The 27,193-nt window shown below is 55.5% G+C and overlaps 6 protein-coding genes and 1 non-coding gene across 7 annotated transcripts; 2 read left to right on the top strand and 5 right to left on the bottom strand.

Annotated features, from left to right (window-relative positions):
• Positions 1 to 331: 331 nt before the first annotated feature.
• Positions 332 to 3,559, bottom strand: MFIFM68171_07176 (uncharacterized protein; the record flags this gene model as incomplete). The annotated part of the gene is made up of 3 exons (XM_071062596.1): positions 332 to 930; positions 1,001 to 2,939; positions 3,074 to 3,559. 3 exons carry the CDS (start codon positions 3,557 to 3,559, stop codon positions 332 to 334), a joined length of 3,024 nt encoding a protein of 1,007 aa, XP_070918697.1.
• Positions 3,560 to 6,227: 2,668 nt separating this feature from the next.
• On the bottom strand, positions 6,228 to 7,613 carry MFIFM68171_07175 (uncharacterized protein; the record flags this gene model as incomplete). Its single annotated transcript, XM_071062595.1, has 3 exons — positions 6,228 to 6,541; positions 6,613 to 7,354; positions 7,413 to 7,613. The coding sequence occupies 3 exons, from the start codon at positions 7,611 to 7,613 to the stop codon at positions 6,228 to 6,230; spliced, it is 1,257 nt and encodes a 418-aa protein (XP_070918696.1).
• A 954-nt stretch (positions 7,614 to 8,567) lies between these two features.
• Positions 8,568 to 9,266, top strand: MFIFM68171_07174 (uncharacterized protein; the record flags this gene model as incomplete). The annotated part of the gene is made up of 2 exons (XM_071062594.1): positions 8,568 to 8,822; positions 8,883 to 9,266. The coding sequence occupies 2 exons, from the start codon at positions 8,568 to 8,570 to the stop codon at positions 9,264 to 9,266; spliced, it is 639 nt and encodes a 212-aa protein (XP_070918695.1).
• Positions 9,267 to 9,533: 267 nt separating this feature from the next.
• MFIFM68171_t101 lies at positions 9,534 to 9,646 on the bottom strand. The gene is made up of 2 exons: positions 9,609 to 9,646; positions 9,534 to 9,575 (listed from the first exon to the last, which is right to left on the bottom strand). It is a non-coding gene; the product is annotated as a tRNA-Leu (tRNA).
• Positions 9,647 to 10,900: 1,254 nt separating this feature from the next.
• On the top strand, positions 10,901 to 11,914 carry MFIFM68171_07173 (uncharacterized protein; the record flags this gene model as incomplete). The annotated part of the gene is made up of 3 exons (XM_071062593.1): positions 10,901 to 10,932; positions 10,991 to 11,199; positions 11,265 to 11,914. The coding sequence occupies 3 exons, from the start codon at positions 10,901 to 10,903 to the stop codon at positions 11,912 to 11,914; spliced, it is 891 nt and encodes a 296-aa protein (XP_070918694.1).
• A 1,207-nt stretch (positions 11,915 to 13,121) lies between these two features.
• Positions 13,122 to 23,586, bottom strand: MFIFM68171_07172 (uncharacterized protein; the record flags this gene model as incomplete). Its single annotated transcript, XM_071062592.1, has 10 exons — positions 13,122 to 13,976; positions 14,054 to 14,696; positions 14,759 to 14,885; positions 14,955 to 15,048; positions 15,176 to 19,619; positions 19,679 to 19,853; positions 19,917 to 20,016; positions 20,079 to 21,277; positions 21,351 to 23,176; positions 23,246 to 23,586. 10 exons carry the CDS (start codon positions 23,584 to 23,586, stop codon positions 13,122 to 13,124), a joined length of 9,804 nt encoding a protein of 3,267 aa, XP_070918693.1.
• A 1,855-nt stretch (positions 23,587 to 25,441) lies between these two features.
• On the bottom strand, positions 25,442 to 25,959 carry MFIFM68171_07171 (uncharacterized protein; the record flags this gene model as incomplete). Its single annotated transcript, XM_071062591.1, has 3 exons — positions 25,442 to 25,507; positions 25,590 to 25,723; positions 25,827 to 25,959. 3 exons carry the CDS (start codon positions 25,957 to 25,959, stop codon positions 25,442 to 25,444), a joined length of 333 nt encoding a protein of 110 aa, XP_070918692.1.
• Between the last annotated feature and the right edge of the window lie 1,234 nt (positions 25,960 to 27,193).

Here is a 27,193-nt window from a genome sequence, read left to right as displayed (position 1 = left end):
AACATCGCTATGGTGGTTGGATAGGATCAAGTAGGGTCCGGAGTAGGTGCCTTGGCTTCGGATAACTCTCAAATATATCCGGTATTATACCAAGGTCTATTGATTGACGATGCTAACCCGATGCGCTCTCTGCCAAGGTAAGGACATATTGTCCCCCCGACTTGTCTATCCCATCACCCTGCTGAGGCCCCGTGTATCAATCAGCTCGGCATCTACCAGACTCTCTCAGAAAAATGCATAATCGCTAGACATGACCCACATTCCCAACGGGAAAACATGAGGAAGGAGAGAAAATTGGCAGCCCTCACAACTTGCTCTTCAGGCGGCCGAGTCAATGATCAGGGATTCGATCTTCCACGGCGCTCAGCGCAGCGAGGTTCACCTCACCCATGCTCAGAGCTCCCCCGGTGGCGCCGGTACCAGACCCCCCAACTCCAGCAAGGAGCGCCACACACTCAATGACGTCCTCTGGATCCAGGAGATGCCATCTCGCCAGCGTAACCTTAGTACTGGCTCCCACGGTAACGGTGAACACGTTGTCCTCAGCAACCTCTGCGGCGTTCGCGCCCTCCGACGGCGCCGACACGCCGTTCAACGCCCTAAACATATCCTCGTCGGTGAAGTCGTCGCCCATGCAGAGGACAAACCCAACTTTGTTGCTATCGTCATCACTCGAATCGCTGGTGGAACCGAGGGCCTTTGCCTCGGCGTTGTAGGTCGCGACAAGCCGTTTGGCAATCTCGCCCTTGTTGATAAACGTCGGGCGGACCTCCAGGTTCGCCTTGCCCGCCATGACCTCGACATCCCACTTGCGCCCGACTGTCCTTTCGAGCTCCTTGTGGCACTCCTGCGACATGTGCAGGCCTTGTTCTGGATCGGCGAGGCGGTAGTGCCATGTCAGGGCGCAGCGCTTTTGTTCGATGAAGGAGCCTGTTGGTGGTATTTATTAGCGTCTGGAGGGAAATAATGAGAGACATAAGCGGCGAGAGGAATAGCTTACCGGGAACCTTGTCGGTGTACTGTTGGAAAACTTCCAACACCTCGGGCTGCCAACCCATATCCAACGTCTCGGCCAGGTTCTCCCAAGTTGCGTCGCCGGGGTTCTTGATGAAGCTGCCGTGCTCAGCGCTGAAGCCGAGCTCGGAAATGTGGCCGAGATGCTGCGTGAGGAAGTCTTGGTCGCGGCCCGAAATGATCCAGACGGCATTCCGGCGGTCCGAGGCTAGGACCCTGAGGCTGTTGATGACGCGCTCCGACGGGATGGCGGCGCTCGGCTCCCGGACGATGGGCGTCAGCGTGCCGTCGTAGTCGAACATGAACAGGCGCTTCTTCGCGGCGCGGTATTTCCTAAGCATCGCCGAGCGGTCGAGGAGCGGCGTGGCCGTGACATTTTTCCTGCTGCCCAGCACGCTGACCAGGCGGCGCAGGAAGCCGGCGATCCAGTACTGCACGTTCTTGCTGGTGACGTGGGCGAGCAGGCTCTGCTGCATCGCCTGCCGCTTCTCTTGGGGCATGGTGAGGGCGTAGTTGATCTGCTCGGCCACGCCTGTCAAATCCCAGGGGTTGATGTGGATGGCGTCCTTGAGCGAGCCGGCGGTGCCGCTGAACTCGGAGAGAATGAGGGGACCCGCATTTTGGCGCTGGCAGATGACGTATTCGAGCGATGTCGTGTTCATGCCGTCCCGGACCGACGTGATTAGGCCGATATCGGCTGCACGGAGCAGTGCCAGGTATTCGTCTTGGCTAATGTACTGCGGGAAGTGGAGGACGGGCGAGAAGCTGATTGACCCGTACGCGCCGTTGATCTTCATAACGAGCTCGTTGACGCGGCTCGAGATCTTGTTCTCGGGGTCCTCCTTCTCCTCCTCGATATTGGTGGGCGACGTGACTTGGATGAGGACCACCTTGTCGCGCCACTCGGGATACATCTCGAGGAAGCGCTCAAAAGCCATCAACTTCTGCGCCACGCCGCGGACACTATCCAGCCGGTCACGGCCGACAATGAGTTTCTTGCCGGCGTACAGCTTCTTCAGCGCTTGGTACTTCTCGTTTACCGAATCCGTCCACGCCAGGCTGGCCGTCTTGGTAGCGTCGATGCCGATGGGGAACACGCCCACCTCGACGCGCGAGCCGTAGGCATCCACGCCGGAGCTGTCAGAGGGGAAGCCGAGAATGCGCGTGCAGCAGCTGGAAAAGTGCCTGGAATAGCTGTAGCTCTGGAAGCCCACCAGGTTCGCGCCCAACACGCCCTCCAGCACCTCCTTTCTCCGCGGCAGACAGCGCAGGAACTCGCTGCTCGGGAAGGGCGAGTGCAGATAGAAGGCAATGTACATGTGCGGCGCCCGCTGCCTCAGCATGCTCGGGAGCAGCATCAGGTTGTAGTCGTGGACGATGACCAGGTCGCCGGGCTTGTAGACCTCGAGGATCTTGTTGGCGAACTTTTGGTTCATGCGGAAGTAATCGGCCCATTGCACTCGCTCGGCGCGGCCGTCGGTCGGCTCGTGCTGCTTGTAGTGGAAGAGCGTGTACAGGTCGTGCTCGGCGTAGCGCCTCCACCTGGCCTGGTCTTTCAGCTGTATGCCATCGTCATGCCTCTCGGCGTCGTCGGCCAGCCACACCGGGATGGTCTTTATCTTCTTGTTATGGGATAATTGGTGCTCCAGGCGCTGCATATCCTCCTTTGGAATCCACAGCCCGTCAACCGCGGGCGGGGTCGGCGGGGCCTTGTTGGCATCGAGGGGTACGGGTTTCGAGAGGACATTGAGGGAGCCGAGGTGGAGCGTGGTCGACGGCGGCGTGCTGGGCGGCGAGAGCACGTCCTGGGGGACCTCGATCTCGCCCGTCCAGGCGACGACGGTGTGGTTCCATGGCACTTCGTCGGACGAGAGGTACGAGAAGGCGTCGAAAAGGGCCGACTGGCCTCGGCGCGGAGTCAATTCCTGCAGCGAAACGATGACATCAGCCCCACCATTCAGAGCTTGGCAAGCTGCCGTTTTGTGTCACAGCCCCGCCATGGATGGAAGACAGGGCCCAGCGGCAGCGAAAACAAGCGAGATTGGGGGGGAGGGCATACCCAGTCTGACCCCTTGCGGTATTTCAGCGAGTGCGGGATATTGAAGGTTGCCGAGATGATATTCCCCGTGAGCGCTAGGTCGGGACTGATGGCCCGAATATCGGACATGGACTCGCGGTGTCCCGTCCCGTCGCCCATAACGGCCATGCTGAGGCGCCGGAGGAATTTCTTGCCTTCTTCGGCGCCAGTAGCAACCTGGCTCTGGAAAGATTGTCCTGGCCGGTCCGTCGTGTGCGGGGCCGGGGAGGCGGCAATGGCGTGGTCGACATCCCTCCGCGAGAAGTAGCCGTGGCTCGCGCCGCCGCCCTGTTCCGAGTCCCACGTGTCATGCGAGATGTCGGGCGTCACGGGCACCCCGATGACAGAAGGACGGAGATGCGGCGGGAGTGAAGACTCGGCGCGATCGGGGATTGCAGGACGCGAGAGCGCGGGCTGGGCGATTGGTGCCGCTGAGACGTCGCCCGGAGGGTCAGCTTTCTGCTCCATGGCGACGGTGCTAAGTTGGAGATTCAGTCGAGGGTGCTTGCGAGGGAATCCGAAATGCGCCAAGGGCCCAATTGCAAGCAAGCAGGCCCGGCGGATTAAATAAGAAAGCCAGGCAAGGAGGATAGGGGATCAGAGCACAAACGTCAGCGGGGTCAGGGGACACAAGCAGCGGGGATGGAGGGATAGTAGGCTGGCCAACTTCCAGGTTGAACTTGGCAGACTGGCAGCTATGACGGGTAACGGCGGGGCCTGCGAGGTGGGGCTCAATCTTTGTGTCAATTAGCACGCACCTGGACCGCCGCGGTCTGGACTTTTGGCAACCCGGAAGATACACCACTGTACTGTACACGGCTCCGTCGCTGGCTCCGCCGCTGTTGTTCTTCCCCTGTCGCATCACCCCTGTCTCCTCTGCCTCTCCAGTTCCCTGCAGCAGAGCTCGATTCGAACCCGGTTGTTCACGATCCTGCACTGTGATTGGGCGGCATCTTCCAGCGGAGGGGGAGGGAATCGGAACACGGCCGCCCAGAAAACATGGCGGGGCCCGGGCAGCAGGCATGGGCGACCAGGCATGGGCGACCAGGCATGGGCGACCAGGCTGCGCAACATTGCGATGCGAGCCATGCCAACGGCACGGCACGTTTCTAATCTTGAGCAACATACCTCCGTAGTCCTTCAATGATCCTTCTCTCATACACCGCAAATGGGCCGTATCCACCGGATTTCCTCGCAACAGCCAGAGCAACATTCCCATCGTGTCCTCGCAATCATGTTGGCGAGATTGCCAGTAGTGACGCTAGCGAAAACAAGCTCAAGAGGGTCCGCCCAGGATACGAGAGAAGGGGGAAGACAACGGCGGACTAATCCAGATCGAATTCTGATCTGCCGGGCTCGCGGTTCCACGTGTGTATTATCGGCCCAAAGGTCGATCAACAAAGTTCAACAACCGAAGTTATGGACAGCTATATTTACACCCGTAAGTCGAGATCGTCGTGTCGCCAAGACCCGGATCCGTGACACCCCGGCCCATCCTCGCGGCATGGCGGGCCTCGGGAGGTTGGCCAAGGTCTGTCTCAGTGACCGCGGTGCAAGAAAGTCACCGCGTTTCTGCCTCAAGCAGCTGGCGGGATATCAGGCTGAATATGCCGACCTCGCAAAGAATCCGAGGGACATGGTGACGACGAGAGGCCTGCGCCATTTCCGTCCTCGTTTTTGCTTAGGTTGTCCTTTGCTTCTCGCTTTTATCGCTGCTCCTTTGCCGACTTGCCGCAGTCGTGCGGGTGGATTTGGCCGCATTTCCCCGATAACAGCGGCCATTTCCTGCCGCGTCCAGCTGCAACGGAAAAGAGGTTGCGGCAGTGTGTGCGGGCCATCTTCACATGGTCAAATCCAGACACCCTACTGGCCTCGCCGACGGCACGCAACCCAAAAATCTCTGTGCCTTCGTGGGCCGCTCTCCTGCTTGGGACACCAATGCCACGCTATTTTCTCTCCGTTCCCTGCGATAATGCATGTTCTGCACACCGCTGCGGATAGGCCGAAGGCTAGAGCAGCGCGTTTTTCGATCGCCCACCTTGGTGTTTGGCGCGGCAGCTTCGGTGTGCCGCAAGGGCAAAGCCAATTGATGTAACATATTCTCGAGCTTTCTGTCTAGAACCCGAACCCGCAGGGGGATTCCACTAGGCGGGCCTTTCGGCCGCTTCCTTCCGGCTCGGCCCGGCACTCGCTGAGGTGTTCAACAAACCTACGTCGGGTGCACCTTATACTTGCCGTACTGGGAACATGGACAAGGGTTATTATGGCACGACGAGACATTCAGATGACCGCTTTCCTTTGCTGTGGATCCCACTCCTTTTTCGGGAGCGGTTGTGAGCACCTTAGACGTGATAACGTATAGGTACCCGACCCGATACTAAGAATTGGAAGAACTAAAGTACCGATCCATATGCCACTGGACGTTGCACACCCGACGTAGAAAGAGCCTAGCGGGTCTGGGGCCGGGGAGCAGGACATTGCAGAGGTGACAGCCAAACCGTCACCCAGCCGATTCACCAAGGATCCCAAGCGCTTTTTTACTATAGCGAGCATGGGCCGTTATGTTCATGATCGTAAGTATGACATTAGGTACTTCCGGATGACCAAAGCCAAAAGACTCAGCCCGGCCCGCACCGACTTTCGTGCGGGAGGCGGTACATCGCCACTTCCTGCATTCGTTAACTCAAGTCCGGATAGATGAGAACAGTAAAGTAGGTAGTTAAGGTAATTAGGTACAGCAAGTAAGGTATGCATTAAATGCCGAAGAGGTTCCCTACACTTTTTCACCACACGATACACCGCCATCGAAGAAGGAAATGGATATGCCGCATTTGATCTCACTTGCAGCTCGATGGGGTAAATAGTTTTGATCAATATCAATGCAAGCGGCTAACAAATCTAAACAATGTCTAATATGCTTGAGCAGGGAACTGATTCAGATGAATCGACCGTCAAGCCCAGGCAACAGCTGCCGCTATAGAAGTCCCTGCAAGCCGATAATCATAGGAATCAGATTACAGGAGCGGAGAAGTCTCCGAGGCATGAGATACTGCAGCTGCGCTACTGGTCGCTGTGGATAACGGGGTACGGCCCTAAACATTGGGCTGTATTTAAAACTTCAATACGCTCAATTTGCTCATAGCCTCGCGCATTCCACAACGCAGGTCGGGTCGCCTTCCCTTGTGTAGAACTCGACCATCTTCAGCCCTGCTGCAGCTGCGAGTTCGCCAAACATTGCCCTATTGCGCAGCTTCCCGCCGAGATTCAACATTACCAAATCCACGATGCGGTTTTGCGGCGTCGGTGTTTCCAGCAATCTTTCTTCCATGATGATAACGCGGGCTTTAGGATTGTCGGCGGGGAGAGCGTCTGCAAGCCGTCGGAGAATTCCAGCTGCAAGTACGTCAGAATAGTCGAGCAGGATACGACGCAGGAGATACACCGAGGCTCCTGAGAATGAGTCAGCCACGGTCAAATAATTAGCCAGCAGATACAGGGTTGCAACAAGGGACAGGCTTCACCTTTGACCGGCTGCACAGTGTGGAAGTCATGATCCATCATCACCACACCACGCAGAGCTTCATCCCCTGTTGCCCTTGCCTCCTCGATCACCTCTCCTCTATCCTGAAGCACACACTGCCCCGACTTGAGCCCCGGCACCGAGGCCATAACATCCTTCAACAGCTGCCCCAAACCCCCGCCGACATCCACCACGACCGGCTCCGCGTCTCCCTTCCTTGCAGCCTCCTCGCCGACCCAACTCAAGTCGTACAAAGCCGCCGGCCCCGCAACCGCCATATGCCCGCCCACAATCTGTCTGCTCTTCATGCTCTTCGCAAAGATTGTCGCATACTCCGGATACAGCGCCTTCACCTCCCACGGCGGCAGCTCGGGATGGCCCCAGGCGAACCCAAACGGGGTGTGCGTCTGCCCAGCTGGCTCCCGACGGCCATATTCACGGAAGTACTCGGGCCAGTTGGCATAGGGCTTCATGCCGTTGCCAACAGCCACGGTCGCGAGGGCGCTGACGGGGCTGGAGGAGCGGTACAAGACGGATATGCGCGAGTGGGCGATGGTGTTTGGCTCCGGCCCGGGGACAAGCTTTCCAACGGCGAGTAAGAGGCTGGCAAAGCGAGAGACCAGGCTCTCCTGCGCGTTGAGGGCGAGTGCGAGGTCGTGAATCGAGATGGAATCTGGTGGGAGGGGGATGTGGTCGAAAGCTTTCCAGTCCAAGAAGATGTTCCACGCTGCGACGTCGGCGAGCTGAAGAGGGACAGGTTGCTTAGATCAGGCTTGCGACAGCGTGTTGGGGCGGACATACCACGACCCAGTCGGATTTGACAACATCGAGAGGGGGCGCCGTCCCAAAGGCAATCTGCTTGGCGGACTGAGCGATGCTCCGCCTGAGCAGCACCAACTCGTCACTCTCAGAATGGAGCTCGGTTGCCGCTGCCAGCTTCTTGGCATTTTCTAGCAACGTCTCAGCAGCTTTAACCAAGTCGAAGCTTGAACCTGACGCCATTGTGAATGTGGGCCCAGTCGTCGTGCAAGTGGGAACTTGGGTATAAGGGTCCACGAGCAACACCCAAGGGGGGACCCGCTCGACAGATAAAGAATCATCCCTGGCCCATATCTATTCGATACACCGCACACGCGGCCTCTATATTCCCATACTTTGCGACCTCGGAGAGCCGGATAAACGTGGGGAAACACGCTGTACGTCCGAACGGCAAGATGACTCGCCAAGTCGATGATGCGCGGCACGCGCGCGACGGATGGGACGCGGAGGCTTTCATTGGGCCGCAATGGTCATATTCCATGGCACTTTAACGAGGTCCGAGGGCTCGATTTCCGTGGGGCGGACGGCTGTCCGACACCTTTCAAATACAATTTTGTGGCGTCCGGGGAAGACCCCTAATCCGGGATGCACGCCTCCGGCGGCTGTAAAACCGGGGATGAAGTGAGGTTGGAACCGATAAATTTTGCATAACGTTCCGCCTTAGGTAAGGCATGCAGGAAAATGCACATCTTACAGGGTACATTATCCTAGAAAGTTGTGCCACAAACCGACCGCCGCTCTGCCAGCTGAATCATGACGTCAATATTCCACTTACACCAGGGGGAAACGCTCCGCTGCCTCTGACGACACTCACTTTTCTGAACATGTCAAAATGCTCTATATGACTGCCGCCAAGGCATAAATATCCTGGACTGGCAGAACTCACCGAGCCGAGCAAAGCACCAGAACGGAATTGTTTCGTCTGCGTGAATAAGAGTACCAAATCTGACACCAACATAAGAGACACCCCTGCTATCTACGCGACTCACTAACACACAGGCATTTTCCTTGTGAGGAAAGTCGAAACTTATGCTCCTTCTCCGCTCCAGACTCTGCATCTCATCACTCACAAAGCGCATTCCCATCCCGGCCGCGTCGACCCGCCGCACCATCATCACCTCCCCTGTCCTTGCCAAAATGTCTCAAACCGAGGATGGCGACAAGCGGAGCGACGGCAAAGAACCTCACCAGTACCAGGCTGGCTCGTCCACGAACCGCGAGGAAGACCAGTGGAAGTTCCGGGCCCCGTATCGGATACGCGACAAGGCCGAGAACTTCCCAGTAAAGTGGAAGGGCAAATGCCACTGCGGTGCGGTGCAGTATGAGCTCAGCCGGGACAAGCCGCTGGCCTCCAAGTACTGCCACTGCACGACCTGTCAGAGAATGCACGGGGTAGGTCTCGCCCGTCCGCGCTTGCTACGGGCGCCCATCGGGGGACTGACGTGAGCACAGGCCCCCTTCCAATGGGCAGCCATCTTCCACAAGGACGACATCAATTTCACCAACGGACACCACGACCTGGGCTGGTACGACCCCACCGCGAAGTCGACCACTCACCATCTGCCGTGTAAGGTGCAGTGCGCCTACTGCCGGACGCCCATCATGGACGAGGGGAGGAACATGATCCTGCTGTTCCCGACCCTGATCGAAGGCATTAATACGCCCGAGGGCAGGGAGGCCTTCAAGGCGCAGTGTCACATGTTTTATCCCCAGAGGGTCGTCGATATCAAGGATGGGCTGCCCAAGTTCAAGGGCCTGGCGGATGAGAGCGCGAGGGTGGATGAGGAGACGGGTGAGGAGATACCGGGGACCGAGCCGAAGAAGGAAGAAAAGTAGATAGCATATAAGCCGTGTTAGGGCATAGTCAGCGCCCCCACGAAAGGCACGAGAACAGCTATGCGCAGGATTCAGGCCACCCACGCCTTGACAAATTCTCCCTGGTTTTTGAAGACCTGCTGTAGAACTAGACACGGATACTGTCCATTCCCTAGCAGTAAAACAGGCAAAAATATCTAGCCCAGTCTTGAGCCACCGTTCCCCACTCGCAACGCCTTACAAACGTGCTGCAACACCTGTCTCGAAGAGAGGAAAAAGAAAAAGCTATGACAAGAGTGGGATTCGAACCCACGCCCTTTCGGACCACGGAATCTTTTGAGTTAAGATCATATTAAGGGTTTGCCTTAACGTGGCGCCTTAGACCGCTCGGCCATCTTGCCTTTTGATTGTTACTCTGAATCGTGTGGAATGGTTACAAAGGAGAACCCGACCGAGCGTGCTATCATTACAGCGGTCTGAGCTGTCATGGGGAGTTTGGTCACTCGACGGATTTCATAGTTTTGGGCAAGTGGCAAAAGGGGGAGTTGGCACGCAAACAGATTTGAATTGGGGGTGTTCCGGCGTCGCTGACGAGCATAAATGCGTACAGCGAAACCGATGGCGGGTGGATGGTCCCGGGTTGCGAAGAGGGTGCTGTGACTAGTCGGGGAGTTTGTTACGGGCACAGGTGTCGGAGCGCTGGGGGGACCAGCCGCTGGATCCGCTGATGATGGAGAAGCCCGTGGGGACTAATTCAGGTATCGTTGTCGATTTAATTAGTAATCGCGACGGCGCGCTCATACGCCCCTGGAGTTGGTGCATGCTGCTTCTGGATTCGGGATATGCTCCGGTGGCCTTAAACTACAGGAACAACTCCGTTGTGACGAATTGTTTGGTATCGGTGATTGTTACCGAGCGAGATGGCGAGGTGGATGGAAGCAAGAGGGCTGGCTTCCTTGTCAGCATCCACGAAGAGAAAGTAGGAGCGTGACCTTGTCGTTGAGAGTTGAGCGATAAGAGAAATGCATGTTTGGAAAAGACGCGCAACTTTGTCTGCAACATAGACAGACCATTGACGATTCGCAGCTCGTCGAGGGGTATTTATCCCGAGTTTTGAATGACGTGCGGTCACTGGCCAGCCGCCTGTGCAACGTGTTGCTCTCCGACCGCTTCATTTGTCTCGCTAGGCTCATTCTTAGCAGCATCACGCGGGTATACAATACAGGCACAGTAACGCTTGAAGAGGGGAGAATATGCCTGGGAAGTCATGGCTCTGTCGGAATTACAGGTGCCAAGGAATGGCCTCAGGATCCTCCAGATACTAATTGCCCTAGGAGCTAGTACGGAACCAAGAAGAGTAATCAGCCCAGAGCCAGGTTGGATTGGTGGTTTTGGTTTCTTCCATCGTTTCGCCTCTTCCTCGGCTATAGTTCCAATAGTCATTTCTTCTGACCGAAACGATTCCCGTTATCTTGCTACGTTATTGATGGGCACTAAGATAAAGTTTCTTGAGACTAAGGTACAGTACCTAAGGTACTTAGCTTTTTCCCCGACCCCGCACCGCCCCAATGCTCTGGAGCCCGAGAGCGTCCAATAACCTAAATTTAACGCGACCACCAAATCAATACAGTCATTGAGAACGCGTAGCTGCCATGATGGGCAACCGATTCCTGTCATCAGACGAAAAGTACGACGGTGAGCGCATTTACTCCAGAGAGCTGATGGCGCTGATCGTTCCGGGCCAGCCTTCTTCGCAGCGGTCTGTTCTCAGATGTGACGATCAAATGTGGCGACCGAACTTGGAAACTTCACAAGAGCATTCTCTGCACTCGCAGCGTCTGGTTTGAAAAGGCACTCACTGGCAGTTTTCAGGAAGCCCAGTCTGGAATAATCACGATCGAGAACTTCGAGCCCGAGGCTGTCGACTGGGTCCTTTGCTATATATACACTGGCAGTGTGTACTCCCTTCCCGCCTGCTTTCCAGATTCCAGGAAATGGTGCTGATTATGCCTGCACAAGGTTGTGACGTCCCTAATCTGAAGCCCGACAGGGGCGCGAAAACTCACTTTGTCACCTGCTACGAGGTGTACACCGTAGCCGACTACTTCGCCTTGACGACCCTTGCCGAGATCGCCCTCGATGCACTCACGGCCGAGTTTGATATGAGGCTTGGTCCAATCCAACTACAGTACGAGTCGTGTTCGGACTGGTTGCCCGAGCTCTTTGAGGCCATCCGCATGGTCTATGCCGAAACTCCCGGTTCAGATGATGCGAGCCTATCCCCAATCCACAAGGCCTTTCTCTCTTTTGTGCACACGGCGCGTTTCTATTTCCTTCAAAACGCCGAATTCAACCGTTTCCTCGATGAAGACGCCCCTGAGTTCGCCCTGGCCCTCTTCCGCGCTATGCGTACTACGGGCGACTTCTTCGCGTGGCCTCCCGACCCTCAGTGCTCCTATTGTCGGATGAAACCGACCCGCGGGTTGAAAGGGTACTACACGCATCTTGCAACCGAGATCCCTAGGCTGGTGACCTCGTGCTACACATGCGCGGGAAAGAGAGACTTGCCATCAGGAATGACGAACTGGTCCTCGAAGAAGAATCCTGCTGAGAGTCTGAACGGGACAGGGACAGGAACAGTATGGGCAAGCTCGTCCAAGCAATTTTAGGGAACGATCTGTGTTGGAGGAGTTAGACTAGTGGATGCGGAAGGGGCACGTTTCCGCACAGTAAGGGAGGCCGATCAGGTGGTGCAGATATACTGACGGCCTTTGGGAGCTCGACTCTTTGGACTGAACCTTGGACAATCGCCTGTGGTGCTCTAGCCTTGCATGACTACCAAATACGCCATACTTTCTCCTTCCTCACACTACCTAAAATTGACACAAGAGAAGAGCTCAAGACAGAAACCGCGACCGTCCACTTCTTGGCGGACGAACGAAACAAGCCTTTGGTATCTGCTTCAAATTTGCCAATCATCCGATATCCAGGGTGGCATTCCCCACGCAGCTCCGCCACCCCGTGTCCTGTAAAGACGCTTCGAGTTCTTTCGAACAAGACTTCATGATATCTATATCTGGTTCGCTGTAGGGCCCATTAAGACCACAACTATTCTGATGCTGACTCGCATGTCGATCTTTGTCCCATCACATAACCTGCTAGATGAGTCACACCTGCCATCCCAACACCAACACCCGGTCTGAAGAAGTAGTTGCCGCCGCCTCCTCCGATACTGTTGCGGTGCTTAACCCTGATTTTTCCGTACTACTTGCTACTAGTAGTGATAGTGCTACTTACTAAAGAAGACGTCAATTCCGTCGTCGTTGTTATCACCGTCGACGGCAACGGAAACGTTTGAGCCGGCCAGACATTCCTAATCATCGCGCGGGCAGCAGTACGCCCCGGTTTCCGCGTACCCCTAGCCGACGCACCCACACATCTGCATCCCGTCGCTCCCGAGATCGCAAGCGAAGGGGTCGGTAGCATGCGTGGGGTTCTGCGAGCCCAGACCACTCCACCATCAGCCTTATGCAATAAAACCGGCAGCAAGTGAGGACAAGAACGGCGGGAAGAAGAGGCGAACTAATCTGGCATTGTTACGGAAAAAGCGGGGTCTGCCAGCTTTGGTCAGTATACGTCCAGGGCGCGTAGTTGTCACCCTTATCGGCATCGTTGGCCGTAAATCGATATATTCCAGGGGGATGGAGCGTAATGCCTCGTTACCAGCAACGTTCAGGGTCCGCTAGATACCAAACTGCCGATAGCACCATATGCCTTGTGCCAACATGGTTCCTGTGCAAGCAATTGAAGTTCTCTAGTTTTTTTTCTAACAACCTGGAGCCCGGGCAGGGCTAAGCAAATCAACAGCAACATGAATTACTCCGACTCTATCTCACTCTCCGACAGATCCGAAATATACCACTCGCTTTCATCATACACCACCTCTTCGTTGTCATCGTCGTCGTCACCGTTTCCAACATTAGCGCCCATGTCATCGACACCATCAAACACAGCTTCATCGTCAAAATCGCTATTTTGAACGGTTCCCCAACGGCTGCTACTCCCTAACACCTCCCCGGTGGATTGAGCGAACCCACCACCAACCACCGGCCGCGCCGCCGAATCCGCCTCGCCAAAGAACGGATGGTTCGCCTGCAAGGGTTTGCCTTGGGTCAGGAAGCCCATAGGCGTATGGACAAAGTCCTGCCCGTGGCGGCGGATGGCGAGCCACTCCTGCAGGAACGTCAACGGGCGGGGGGAGAAGGACTTGACGCTGGCGCGCCGGCTCTTGCGCGGGTTCGTCCTGTCTCCACCCGCCTCGCCGCCATCGTGGTCGTCATCGTCGTCGTCATCGTCGTCGTCCTCCTCCTCCTCGTTATCATCGTCCAAGGGCAACCCCGGCCCGGAAGTCTCCTGCACCACGCCCAGGAACGCGCACAGCGCCTCGTACTCGCGCCACTCAAAGTACAGTCTGCCGGCGAGCAGGCCGAGCTCCGTCTTGAGCCACTGCGGCGCGTCCCACCCGTCGTCGGGCAGGCGCGGCATGCTGAAGAAGGTGAGGTTGTTGAACGGCAGCATGTTCCGCGTGACGGGCGAGGCGTAGGTGATGAGGTGGATCTGGGGGTGCGTCTTCTTGGCGTGCATCATGCGGATGACCTGCTCGGCTTCTTCTGGGATCAGCACGACGGCCGTTTCCACCAGCGCGCTCCAGAGGACCCAGCTGACGGGACGCTGCGTTGCGAATTCGTCTGGTTAGCATGACAGGGCCCGTTGGTTGGCTCGCAATCCTTCAGCAGGTAGATACGTACCAGGAAATTGTCCGGAGCTAGGTGCGTGTAAAGCTTGACCGTTTTTTTAAATTCGACCGAGACGAACAGCTTGGATTGCGCGTGGTTGCCCTTGGCTGACACCTTGTGTTTACGGCCGAGAGCGGTCGTGGAAATCAGGTGGAAGACCTGCAAGACGGCATGGCTGTCGATAGGCAGTCGACCGGTGCGAGTGAAAAGCTCGAGGTCCCGGTGGAGGCCTGGAAAGGAGAGGGGGTCGTATTGGACTGGCTTCTTGACCTGTCGGACCGCCTCGACCTCGAAAGCGATTTCCCGCTCTTGCTCAACTTCCTGGAGGGCGGAGCCGTGAACAGCGCGCCCGGTATCCTGGAAACCCTTCCGGCGGAGGTTGAGCTCATCCAAAAATGCCGCCACCTTGGGGTGAGACGATTTGAGGTCGCCATGTTTGGCCCCCTTAGTCTTGGGCTCGTACATCTCCTGCAGCGTCTGCAGCTCGTTCTGCCTGATAGCGGCTACATATTTTGCCCGGTGATCCGAATTTGTGAGATACTCGGGGTTATCAATGGCGGCTTGCGTTCGTCGGCAGAAGTCGATGCCTTGTGAGTAGTACAGTGGTTGCAATTGCTCAATAGAGTCGCAGGTATTGTCGAGAAGCCAGCAGATCCTAGGGAAGATGCACTATTAGTGTCGCACTAGCAAGTATGTGAGTTTGAGCGTTTTACTTACACGTCATACGAGTCGATCTGTTCGCGCAGAGACTTTCTCCGTAGGTCTGCAATGACTTGGTGTACCTCCGGGGGGATGAAGAACGTGATGGACTGGGTCGTCCCCAACTGGCGCAACCGCATGGCGGCTGAAAATCCACCTGGGGGTCAGCGAAACCGCAATAAAAACAACAAGAGCGAGGATGCGGAGTCCATACCTTGGACAGTATGGTCCTTGGACTGCCCTTGACCCACGGTGAGGGCACCGCGAGCGTTAAGCGGGAACTTTAGGTCTGTGCCTCTGGTGTGAGCCTATGGCAACGAGAGAGGTTAGCAACAGAGTTAGGACCATAGCAATATAAAAGGAAAGCGGTAAAAAAAAAAAAAAAAACTAAAAAGGGACGGAAAGGAGAGCAGCTGGAAAAGGTATTAAACTCACCTCATCAAGATACACAAAGCAACAATCTAGGTCATCAACATAAGGTGACTCCAACAGGGGTGTCTTGCGGCCCTTGTTTGAGATAACCCACGGCTTATTGGCCGAGTCGAAGTACAGCGCAGCACTGCACCGCGTATCTATCTCGAGCCAGGTTTTTGCGAGTGTCTCGTTGTCCATCTCGAGAATCTGGGCGCCAGCGTCGATGAGAATATTGATATTTTGCATTTTCAGCATGAATAGCAGATCGCGCTCCGTGGCTCGGCCGCCCCGAACGTCTCTGATGATCTCGCACTTGCGAGAGCGGTCATGCAGCAGGTATGTCAGGACCTCAGCGTTGGTGTGCGACAGGGTCGGCAAATCAGCCTGCTGGATGGTGAGAGGGAGCAAGGTGCGGTTGTCATTTGTGCCGCTGAAGCCCGTCGTCAGCGGCCGCAGCCCCTTCTTCGACTCGGCGGGGCCGGTCGGCTGTGAGGAGAAGAGCGGGATATCCCATCCGCTGGACTGCAGCTTCACTTTGAACTGCTTTGCATGTGGAGGGAAGACAAAGTTGTTGAGGAAGTAGTCGATGACGACGACCCTGTAACGGACAGCCTTCCAAATTTCGTGCACTTGTGCGTTGTCTTCCACATTGATCGTATTCCACGCCCGTAGGGATGGGGGAAAATCGTCGCAGTTCTGCACCCACTTGTCGTATTCGGTAGACGGGTCGTCCGACTTGAGCACGCGTGCAAGCGCCTGCCGTAGCTGGCTCTCGCTGATGCCGTCGTAGTAGAAGACCAGGCATGTGAAGAGGATGGAGACGTCGGGATGGCCCCATTCCGACTGCTCGCTGGGCACGCCCTTTGCGTGGTATGGTACCGCGACCGGGTCCCAGTTTGGACGGAGCCCGTACTGCACATTCCATCTCTTCTTGAGTGTCATGATCAAGATGCGATTGACGAGCAGCCCGCGTAGGAGGTACACGGTTTGCTTGACCTGCGGCCTATCTTCTCGCAGGTTGCGGATCCTTTCCAAGGTGTTCGGCTTCAACTTGCGGGTGCCAAGTGAAAGGAAATCCCGGACAGCCGTGCGCTCCCGACCGTCGAAAGAGCTCACGGGCAGGATGTCGCCAAATCCTTTGCTGATATCTGCCACAAGTCGGCGGAGAAGCTCGTCCTCGACGTCCTGACGGAGGAAGTAAATGAGCGGGAAGCCGCCACCCGGTCTTCTGACGACTTCTATCGAGCACCGGAACGAGTTCACCAAGCCGTAGAGGTGCTGGTCTACAAGGCTGAGGATGGCTTGGATAGTTTGCCAACGGTGTGGGTGGCCATCAACGGGCACCTGGGATCCAGAAGGATAGATTAGCTGCGTGCGAGCGGCCAGGGTGTAATCTGACTCGTCTATAATGTCACGGCAGAGCGATCTCAACCGGTTGTGCACTTTGATCATCGGTTTCGCCTCGCTGATTTTGTTGTCGAGAATTCGCTGCTGTCCGCTCAGCATGAAAGAGAGGTTGTGTTCTGGCATACACAACATCACACCCGCTGTCTTAAGAGTACGCCTGTGAATTTCATGATACAGCCGGATGCTGTTCTCATGCGTTGGGGTTCGCCTGGAGAAAGGAATGTGGCTGACATGACGGTTCAGCATCACGCCGAGACGAGATTGCAGTAACTGCGCCGTCTGCAAGAGAAGTGCTTTGGGGACAATGACGCGTACGAGGCTGTTCTTGTCGGCCATCGAGGCCGCCGCCATGGGAATAATACAGGATGTCTTGCCCTGTCCCATATTCATCTGGAGGACAGAGTTTGCACCTGAAGGAGGCGAGATGGTGGCCAAGGCCACGTCAACCTGGTCTGGCCGGATCAGCAGGTTCGAGTCAATCTCCAGCAGCAGCCAGTCAGTATGATCCTCAGGCTTCCAATTGCTGTGGCCGAAGTTGGATTCCTCGTCCTGGAACCGCGATGTGTCTCCGGCCAAGACGTAATCGTTCAGCCTCATCTCGCGTTGAAGCTTTGTTACGGCTAGCCCGAAGGAGATGAGTGCGCCGCGCATGCCACTCCCGAAACGCGGGTTCGCTGTCGAGCGCAGCTGCTCCAGCAGCGTAACCGTTGTGATGGCGGGCCATAGACCCCCTAGCTGAAGCCACTGGGCCCGCCGGGAAGACATGTCCAGTGTTGGCCGCTCCAGGGACGCTTTCAAGGATGAAAAGGTTCGGAAGACCTCCGACTTGGTAGCTGAGTGGTTGCGGAGGAAAAGAAACGGCCTGGCCAATTGCTGAGGAGTCCTGAGATTCTCAAACGCGTCGAGGCTCCGCCGGAGGTCTTGCGCATAGTTCTTGCGCACTAACGACTTGCTCTTCCCCAGCTTGTCGATGATTTGATGGAGCTCTTTGATGCGGCTTCTTGCCTCCTCGGGAGAAGCTTGCGGCCTGGCGTTACTAGCAACCGCGTTGTGATTCGCGCGCAGGGAAGACTGGCGGTTGTCCCGAGGAACGCTGGAGAGAGGAAGCCACCCAGGTAGGGAGTATTCTGTTGTAAACATTACGAGTGGGTCAAACTGCTTCGCTAGGAGGTCTGAGCCCAACCTGGGGATCTCACCGCCTCGGAGAGCACAATGTATTAAGACAGGCTCTCCACACGTAGTTGTCGTGGGTGGTATATACTCGAAGTCGGAACGGCGCTGGTCGAGAAGGGTCTGGACTTGACACAGATGGAGGAATAGCTCTCTATTTTGATAGAGGCGTCGCCACTCCGGCTTGATCACCTCCAGCGCAGCACTTGTGTCCACCAAGAAATCTGAGCGAGGCAGTTTCGATAGGTCGGGTTCAGAACACGGCCACTGTGCAACAACAAATTTGGCGAGGGAGCGGCAATCCTCCTCGCTCTTCATCTCATGAACATCCTGAGCTCTCTTTATAGTGCGGCGCTGTTTGGCGTTTATAAACATCCTCAACTCCTCTGTGTCGTCCTTGGGCACCGGCGTCTTGAAGGGCTGAATCATCCTGGACACACCTTCAAGGCTGGGTTTGCTGTCCGGACGGAAGTTGAAGTATGAAGGCCAGGGAGGGAGTTGTAGAGACTGAAGCTCACCAAAGATGGCAAACGCCGCGAGCGCATTTAGAAGATGGTCATCTGCACTCTCGCGGAATGACAAAGCAGCAAAAAGGAACATCAGCCTGTAGCACGACTGGCCGCCGCGACAGTATTCCACGAGCGAGCCCCAGCTCTCCCGTATGTCGTCATGCATGCGGTTACTGAGAGATACTTTTGCGTATTCGGCGCCATAGCCTCCGATTGTATTCCCTTGGGCGAGGACTGTGGCTAAATTGACCGGCGTTTTGAATTTCTCCGGCTTCGTCCGTAGCAGATGGGTGAGTTCCATCACCCTGGCGTGCCGCGGGTCCGACGGCGATGATTTATCTCGGGATTCATACACATGATCCATGCCATCAGCCGCCGGCTGGCCATGGTCGTCGTCGATGGTCCTCTCGTGCAGCCGACGACGTGCCAACGCCCGCGCGGTTAATCTCCCTTCACCCCCGGATGGAAGACGGTGAGAGGGCTCGTCTCGAGGACCTCGAGTGGTGGCGAATGACCGCAGTTCCTCCGAAATGGCCAGGATCTCCTCAATGACCTGTCTGTAGAGAGGATGCTGAATGTGACATGTGAGGCGCTCGTCCCATCTCTCCGTTTTCATGACCTTCAATCCAGATGGGTAATATTCTCGAGCAGGTGTCAGCATGGCGATTTGAGATAAGATTGACACTTCATTCCCGAGCACAGCCCACGGGCGGCAGATCCCCGATTGCAGCCAATGGAGGCTCTCTTCGCTTCCAGTCCTGCCAGTCAGGGGATCGGGAAGAAGGAAGGAAGTGTACGCGTGCAGCAGAGCCTTGGTGTATATCAGCGCGGGCTCCGCAGCGCAATCAATCCGGCCGAGCGTGTCGTTGATGATGAATTTGCCGTATCTGTCAGTGGGTTTAGTGCTAATATCTACGTGACATCCCCATCTCTTGACAGACAAGTCCCCCAGAGGAACCAGCACCGTACGGCGAAATGGGTTGTTGACATTCCGACACACTAGCTTGTTCACCAAGCCATACCATGTCCCGGCATCCTGGTTCGGATCAATTTCGAGCCCCAGCTGCGGTGAAAATAGGAGCTTGTTGTGGTTGACGAAGAACATCAGCTGCAGCGAACTGATTTGGACCTCTAGTCCTTTGTTCGGCTCGGATCGCTGCGTGGCAAGTAGTTTGCACTTGGGGACGAGGCTAGCGAGGATCTTTGCGACGCGTTGAAAAAGGGGACTCAGAGGGTCGATAACATCATCCCAGAAGTAACCGTCAGGCCGCAGTTTCCAGCAAGTCCCCTTGTGGATATTAAGCGTCCATTTCTGTTTTATTGTCATTTGCCATCGGTATGAATGGTGGACGATGTAGACATCGCCGGTATCCAGGTTGCTAGCAACAAGTTAGCAGAATCCAGACAACCCCACTATGTGCCAGGCGGAGAGACGTACAGCCAGTGGACGCGCCCTTGTATCAATGGGAACGGAAGATCCCACGTGTGTGCGGTATGGAAACAGTCGCGTGGGATGAATCGGACCCGAATCCCTGGCGCTTTTGCCACGATGACGGTCTCGCGGCCTTCATACCCAACGTGCACAGTGAAATTGTTCGGCCGATAAGTGAGAGCTGGTTGTCAAGGGGTCAGTTATGCATTCAGAAGATTGATGGACTGCTCTACAGAATTCTTACTGTATGTCATCCCGGGAACCGGCGACTGGTACACTCTTAGAGGCTGGTTATCGAAGAGCTCTCTAAGCACCACCGAGTTCTGCGAATCCTGCGGAAGTTTCTAGCCACTTTGGTTAGCAATCAGGAGTCCGAGACATTGATGGTACCGATAGTCTCGCTTACTCCGACAGGTTTTCCGTTCACGAGAAGACTCCCGAGGAGCAGGTTGAAGTGTACCGCCTGATGGCTTTCCGTCTTTGTCTCAGCAATATCACAGCACACCCACCCAGGCCGCTCAAGGATGATTGTCGAGTTTCCCGACACGATTCGGTCGGCATCGGGCCAGAAGTGTTTAAGTGCGTTGCAGAACCCTTCAGGGCAATCTTGAATTGAGCGCAAAACGATCGTCTGCAGGCGATATGAAAGCTTGATCGCGGACACTAGGTCTTGCAACATTGTTTGCGGAAGCGAGTCGATGTCGCTCACCATGCTTTCCTGGACGACAATGCTAGATTCGACGTAGGCTTCCAAGGAGACGGGATCAAAGGGAACGAAATGCTCAATATGGATGACAAAGGTGCGGCGGCAGAGCAGAGCCGCAGCCAGAGCGCGCTGCTGCAGCTGTTGAGCCGTAAGCACATCTTGTGATATCTGAATCTCATCTCGAAGCAACCTGAACCAGTGAACGCAAATATCTCGGGCCTGGACGACGAACTCGAGAGCTCTCGAATAAATCTCAGCTCCTAAGCCGGCCGCGTTGGCCAAGTCGAGAATACGCAGGGCCAAGGTAATCATCGTGCTCATGAGGTGCGCCTCCCTCCAACTCGCTAGTGCAGCAAGAGTCGAGAGCCTAGAAGCCACCTGATCGAGCAGCTTCTTGACGAAATGACTGTCGCGGAAAACACAGTGGATCAGTCGCAAGGGATCGTTCTGCTCTGATGCTGGACCACATTGCAAGGCCAAATGGTTGAGGAGCATCATGGTAGCTTCGCCTGACCAGTTTAAATTGGTTGACCCCAGCTCCACTAGGATCGATATCCAGCGTCGAGCGGAGCCCGAAATTAGGGTTTTGAAGGCGAGGAATTCGTGCGGATTCGAGCCGGAGGGGCAGGTCATCTGGGTGGCCATGATTTCATACGATGAGGGGCCTTCAGCGCCTGCTGTGAAACACCTCTGGCTGAGGATGGACTGGAGGGGAGAGTTCCGTGGTAACTGAAGTTGAAGGTGATGAGAGAACTGTGGCCGGGTACGAGATCGCCCAGTCCAGATGCTGCTGCTCGTGTCAAAGTAGGCGAGCCTCAGCCCGTTCGGTCTACATACACCGTTCCGGCCATCGTCCCACTCCACCGGAAACGGGACGTAGGCGTAATGAGTTTTCAAGACTAGAAGTATACATCGTCAACGATGAGCAAAAAGCAGCCCAGACTCATCGCATCTTGAATGAGACAGACTCACAAGGTTTCGTCACAGATGCGAGCGACACGGCAGGCTGCGAGTCTCCAGTAAATCCATGAAGCGGCGAATAGTCCCGCAGGAGACATTTTGGAGCAACCCCGGATACCGAAGTGGGGGAAGCCAGTCGTGAGAGAATCATCCAGGTCGTATCGCGGTAAGCGGCAAATGCCGGGGGACAGGCAAGTTCGAAGACGACAGCCTTTATCATATACTCGTCGGCTGGAAGCGGGTGTTCGTAAATCTGAATGCGGAGGCGGGACAGTCTTCGTATCGCCCTGCAGCGAGGGCAGAAATGTTCGATATGCTCTCCCCTTCCCAGAGGATCATTCTCGTCGACGGTGAGAATGCATGCGCTTGCGTCGACCTGTCTCGTCAAACTCTCGTACTTCGCACTCTCACGTTGCCACTCCATGAGCTTTGATTGCTTCGTTTCCCTAGCAGTGTCTTCGATAATCTCGCGCAAGGCATGCATCGGTTCTGCCGCCGGACATTCGTCGAAATATCTCCTCGCGAAGCAGTTATTGGTGGGATCATCGAATATGGTAATCGTGGAGCCATAGCAAGCCCTGATGCGCTCATGGAGGTAGGTTTGGATAGTCTGCAGGCGGACCATTTCTTCGTAGCGAGCCAGGTGGAGAATGTCCATGGTCTCTGGCGTGAAGACGGGATGGTATTGTCGAAGAAGTGGGAATCTACGGCAAGTCTCCTTGTCAAATCTCATCCAGAGTTCCATAACATTCAGGATCAGAAGGCTGATTTGGACCGCGCTCCCTCGGTATAGAGGCAATCCCCTCTCAATGAGATGGCGGATGTGGAGATTTGAGTCGGGGCTCACAGCTCCAGAAAACACGTCTAGCTCACGGAGAGAATCCTCGTGCTCAGTGATCTGAAAATACGGTTGCGCAAACTTGGTGAAATGCTCGTTCGTTTCAGACGCCAGATCGAAGTCGGGCGGGGGCACCCATCTTGGTTGGCGGCTCGTCATCGTCTTGGCCGACGTGGCTAGAATTCGGCGCAGCCTATCGCCACTAACGCGTAATCGAAGCGTCGTATCGGATCGCTGGGCTCTTTTGGGCAGGGCGGGGATGGTCTTGGTGGAAACTTGTTTGAACTCCTGCCATGAGGATTCTACACGGACGACGGCATCCTGAATGATCCTGTTGATCCTTGGCGTTAGCTGTGCGAAGAGACTATCGACTGCTCGCAACACATCTTGGGCTTGTGTTCTGTTCCTAGCCACATCCAGTTTTACCAGCCGCCGACAGAGTTTTGCCTTGAGGAAGTGGACTTGGTCAACCTCGAGAGATGGATAGGCGGACTCCAGAAAGACAGCCAAGCAGACGCAGAGGAGGAATTTGTATTCGAATCGACCCAGCTCTGGACCCAGCGCGAGCAACAGGTACCGCGAAATGGCGACCCTGAGCACAAGCCAGCGGGGCGAGCGACCCCAGGGTTTGCCGGCTCTCGACCAGCATACGTCGTCACGTACTCGCTTCCGAAGCAGAGAGGTCGAGACTCGGCGGCCGTTTTCTTCCAGGATAGCCATGAGCATCGAACTGATAACAGTGGGATTTGCCGTATCTCGATATTCGTGGATCTCCACCCCCGCCTTCTGGGCGTAGGCGGCGAAAGCCTTTGTCGACGCGAGGGAAGCCTGTTCGAGAAACTCGGCGAGGCTGGCTTGGAAGTCGTCATCATGGAAAGTAGAGAGCGGAACAGCGATAGCGCTGCCAGGAAAATCCCACTGAAGGGCGTTGTTTGCAGCGAGCACGTCCTCGTTTCTTGGGGCCGCTTCGAAGACTTCAAATATCACCTCGCCGGGTGAGCTACGAAATCGGTGAGTACAAGTCAAAAGACACCTTGTAGAGGAGCCCAAGGCAGAAGAGGCTGGTTACCTGGGAACCCGATGCACCAAAAGAGCTGCATTCTGGCTGCGAATGTGCAGAACCAAGACATCAGTCGGAGTCATACATCGCAACTCGGACAGCAGCTTCTCCCTATTCACGTTCCCGCCGTGATTGACGGCCTTGCACGCGTCCAGGCATCGCCGAATCGACCCCCAGGCAATGGAGGCTTTCGACTGGATTGTCGGTTCGCCCCTCTCAGGCCCCTGCATCAGTCGGGTGGCGATGATCAGTCGGTCAATCAAGGCCGTCTCGATTTCGTCGAGGTTGGCTTCCTCAGAATGGGGAAGGCGCTGCGGTAGTGCGAGATGGTGGAAAACGGACTCATCCATGGAGCTGACGACGTTGAGTGCGGCGATGGATAGAAAGAAAGGATGGGGGGGAAGAGAACAGTGGTGGACGAGGGCGCGCGAGCGCTACACGTCCAGACCAACAGCGCGTGTGCGCAAGATCGGTGAAACGAAGATGATTGGCTCTCTCCTGATGCAAAAACCTAGCTCAGCATTTCCGCATGTCATAGTCGGAGGACGGAATTAAACGTTTGTTTTCTCGACGAGGATAGAATTTTAGGGACACGCCAACACAGGGTGTTGCGTCGGAGAAAGACACTTTAATATTTTTTTTTTTTTTTTAATTATTCAGTTTTATTCTACTTATTTTGGGGGGAGGGCCTGTAAGTACCTTAATTAATTATTCATGACTAACTAACTCTATCACATACGGTTTTCTGACGAGATGGGCAAACAAACAGAGCCAAACAGCCTTGAACCGGCACTGACGCGAATGCAAGACATCCGACGCCACGTTCCGTTCGCTTTTTCCGCCATCACTTCCGTGGCAGCAATTGATTCGGCTGTCCATACGCCTTGAGGCCTACTGCGAGCTCCATAAAGTCAGGCGTCGACGTCGCCCTGCCTAAGTCGCCTGACAGCTGGCTGCTGTGCGACACTGCGAGGATGTCTGCTCGTTTGCCCGTCTGCCCGTCTCAAAATGGGCCAATAGACTTCGTATATGACCAGCTGCAAACATTTAGAAAAAATTTCGGTTGCCAAGTGATATCCGGTGTTTGCTGGTCATCGCCGATTCAGCCTGGCTCTAGAGCCCGTTAGCTATCTCAGTATTGCTCGTAGATGTCTGTTCAAGTCTCGTCCCTGATTAGGCGGCGCCTCCGCCTCAGCATGAAACTTGCAGAAGCGTAAGGTACACTACCTAAGTCCTTATCCTGCTATTCGGCCCGCACATGACGCACCCTGCACGTTTCCACCTTCATGGACAGGTCGATCGGATCTTGGCGGTACCTTAGGTAAGGTATGTTAGCACAATGAGCGTGCTACAATTACACTATAATTCAGTTACCCCGAACCGCTATTCCCCGGAGAGCTATGTCTGATTGGTATATAGCTAATTTGTCACATCATCAAAGCCAGATGCGTCTCGGCCTGGATGCCAGAAACACCGGTTGAGGACGCCTCTGCGGAAGCAGAGCCAGGTGGAAGATGAGGTTGTTTAACAGCCTAGGCCAGGGGTATTTAAGCTTGCTGACCAAATCTGAGATCTTCCACGAGCAATAATCGATCAAGATATATGTGCGAGAGGCGCCGGCAAAATCCTTCAACACAATGGAAACCCTAATAAAACTGCACAGAATGCGAACCGCGGCAAGACAGCCATGTTGTCACGGATGCCCAAATGGCACGGTAGAGAGTGTCCCACTACGATCCTCTATTGCATCGTGCACTCATTAGAAATAAACCACGGTTTGGTTGCCCGCAGGCTCCACACCAGAAAACCCAGTCGGTAACGGAGAAGCCGGGGACGAACTGCACATTCGACGGAGCATAGGTATGAAGTGACGGGGCTGCCACCGGCTGTTGAGAGAAAGAAATATATTAGACCCCAATGTGTCTCAGCATTCGGTTCTTTCCTGAACAACCGTTTACGTGTATTTCGAGATTACTAGTACTTCCCCATTTAACTGCTGGAATCGGGACATCAGGACATTGAAAGAATCGATCGATTCAAAGGAGCGACTACCACAATACAAACGGTACCGTTGCACAAACACAAACCCGAGCTCGAGAGATCCCTCCCAGAAACGAACCTCGCCCCTTTCATCCTCCCCACAGCCGTCACATCCCCACCTCGCCTTTTTCCCGTCTTATCGCCGGACTTATCCCCGGTTGGCCTTCAGCAGAGACCGTATTTCTCGAGGAAGTTGCTCAGGGCGCTGAAGCATCCAGCGCAGCCGCACAGCTGGTTTCACACATATTGTCAGTCCCGGTCCACTTTCGTCGTCCAAACTGGGCTGCCACGGGGGGAAAGGAAAGAAACATACCTCCTTCTGCTTGGCGCACTTGAAGATGCCCTGGTAGTCCTCGTCGTCAATCGCCTCGGCGATGCACACCGCCTGGCCGATGACGTCGATGCAGCTGAGGATGCTGCACGAGGCGGGAGGGGCAAAGGCGAACACTGGTGGCCGTCCATGTTAGCTGCCCTGCCTCGTAGTGTGTGTCGATTCAGGGGCTCGAGGAGAGGAATGGCGGGGCATAAAAAGCTGGCATAAGAGACTTACCCTCGGCCTCGTTGAAGGTCGCACGCGGGGTCATGTCCCGGGTGAGACGGCTGACGGCCGTTTCGGGGTCGTAGCTCGGGGCGGCGAGGACGGCCGGGGCGAGGAGGGCAACGGTGGTAAGGGTGAACTTCATTTTGATGGTTTGGCTTGGGAGCGTTCTGCTAGGAGGCGGCGAGAGCGTTGCTGAGGTTGCTGTGTTCTGGAGCTCGGGTTGTGCTTGATGGTGATGATCGAAATGCTGGGAAGAAGGAAAGTTGATGCTTCTTTATACTTTCCCTGGAGTCTCCCTGACCGAACAGATCACCGGCGCAGGACCGAGCCAAGGCCGACTTGCTCGCTTCACCTTGCCATGTTGGTGCTGTGATGCTACAGCGGCTGCTGTTCTCCGACCTCCTGAGGCGGGGTTGGCGATGTAGTTCAACTTTCATGGCTGGATATCTGACCACCATGATATTGACGTCGTAGTGAAGTCTCCTCAGTGGTACGCACCGTTGCATCCTAGGAACCTATTGCTGCCGATATAAGGGGCTTAGAGCTACAAGTCGGGGTCTAGATCCGTCTCGACGGGGCGACTGGTGATATTTGCATCAGCACCGGAAGATCTAGGCGGCCGCGTGAAGTTTAGGATGGCTCTGGCTCCATTCCCGGCATATGGGGATGCCGAGAACGCATTACTCCGAAGAGTGTGGTCCGGGATGTTACTGGTAATCCGTGTCGGAAGTCGACGATGGCGAGTCAAGGGCGTCAGCCGCAATCAAGGTTGCATGCTGCCAAGGTTCAAGGGACTTGAGAGTATATCCTCGGGACAAGCGTACTTGAGACACCGCTGTCTGAATTGGTAACGATTCGGGTACGACGTGGTGCGCCCAGCCAGTAACAACAGTCAAAGTTACCTCCTATCAGTGCGCAGGGGCCTTCACGGGTCGTTCCTCTCGAACTTCGCTTGTCTCGATGGCCCAAGGTCCGCCCCCTCGTGAATCAATCTCTTGCTCGGAAAAATTCACTCTTAGATTTGGAGAGTTACGTAACGTTGAATCTACATCTCAGCCTGTGGCCGTCAAAGTCCCGCTTGCAGTTCACGCGCTTCCCTGCCAAGGGCCGCCAACGGGCAGGGTGAAGAGACGGACGATTCAAGACGGGAAATGCTTAACGAGAATAATGTTGCAATAATTAGAGACAATCACAACGTTAACTAAGGCTCCGCTGTGGCGCCATGCACCTGGGAGGCCAAGACGGGCAGCCGCCGTTAGACGCAGCTCAACATTAAGTGCCGAGAATTAAGTGCATACTATCAAGGCGTTCTTCAGGTCCGTAGATTTGGAGCATATGAAACAAGCGAACACTATATAACGCGTGCATGTTCGAGG

This window comes from Madurella fahalii, assembly GCF_045866475.1.
Source record: "Madurella fahalii IFM 68171 DNA, scaffold_4, whole genome shotgun sequence".
NCBI classification, from domain to species: domain Eukaryota; kingdom Fungi; phylum Ascomycota; class Sordariomycetes; order Sordariales; genus Madurella; species Madurella fahalii.
Note: the sequence above shows the minus strand (reverse complement) of the source record. Positions and strands in the feature narration are given on the sequence as shown.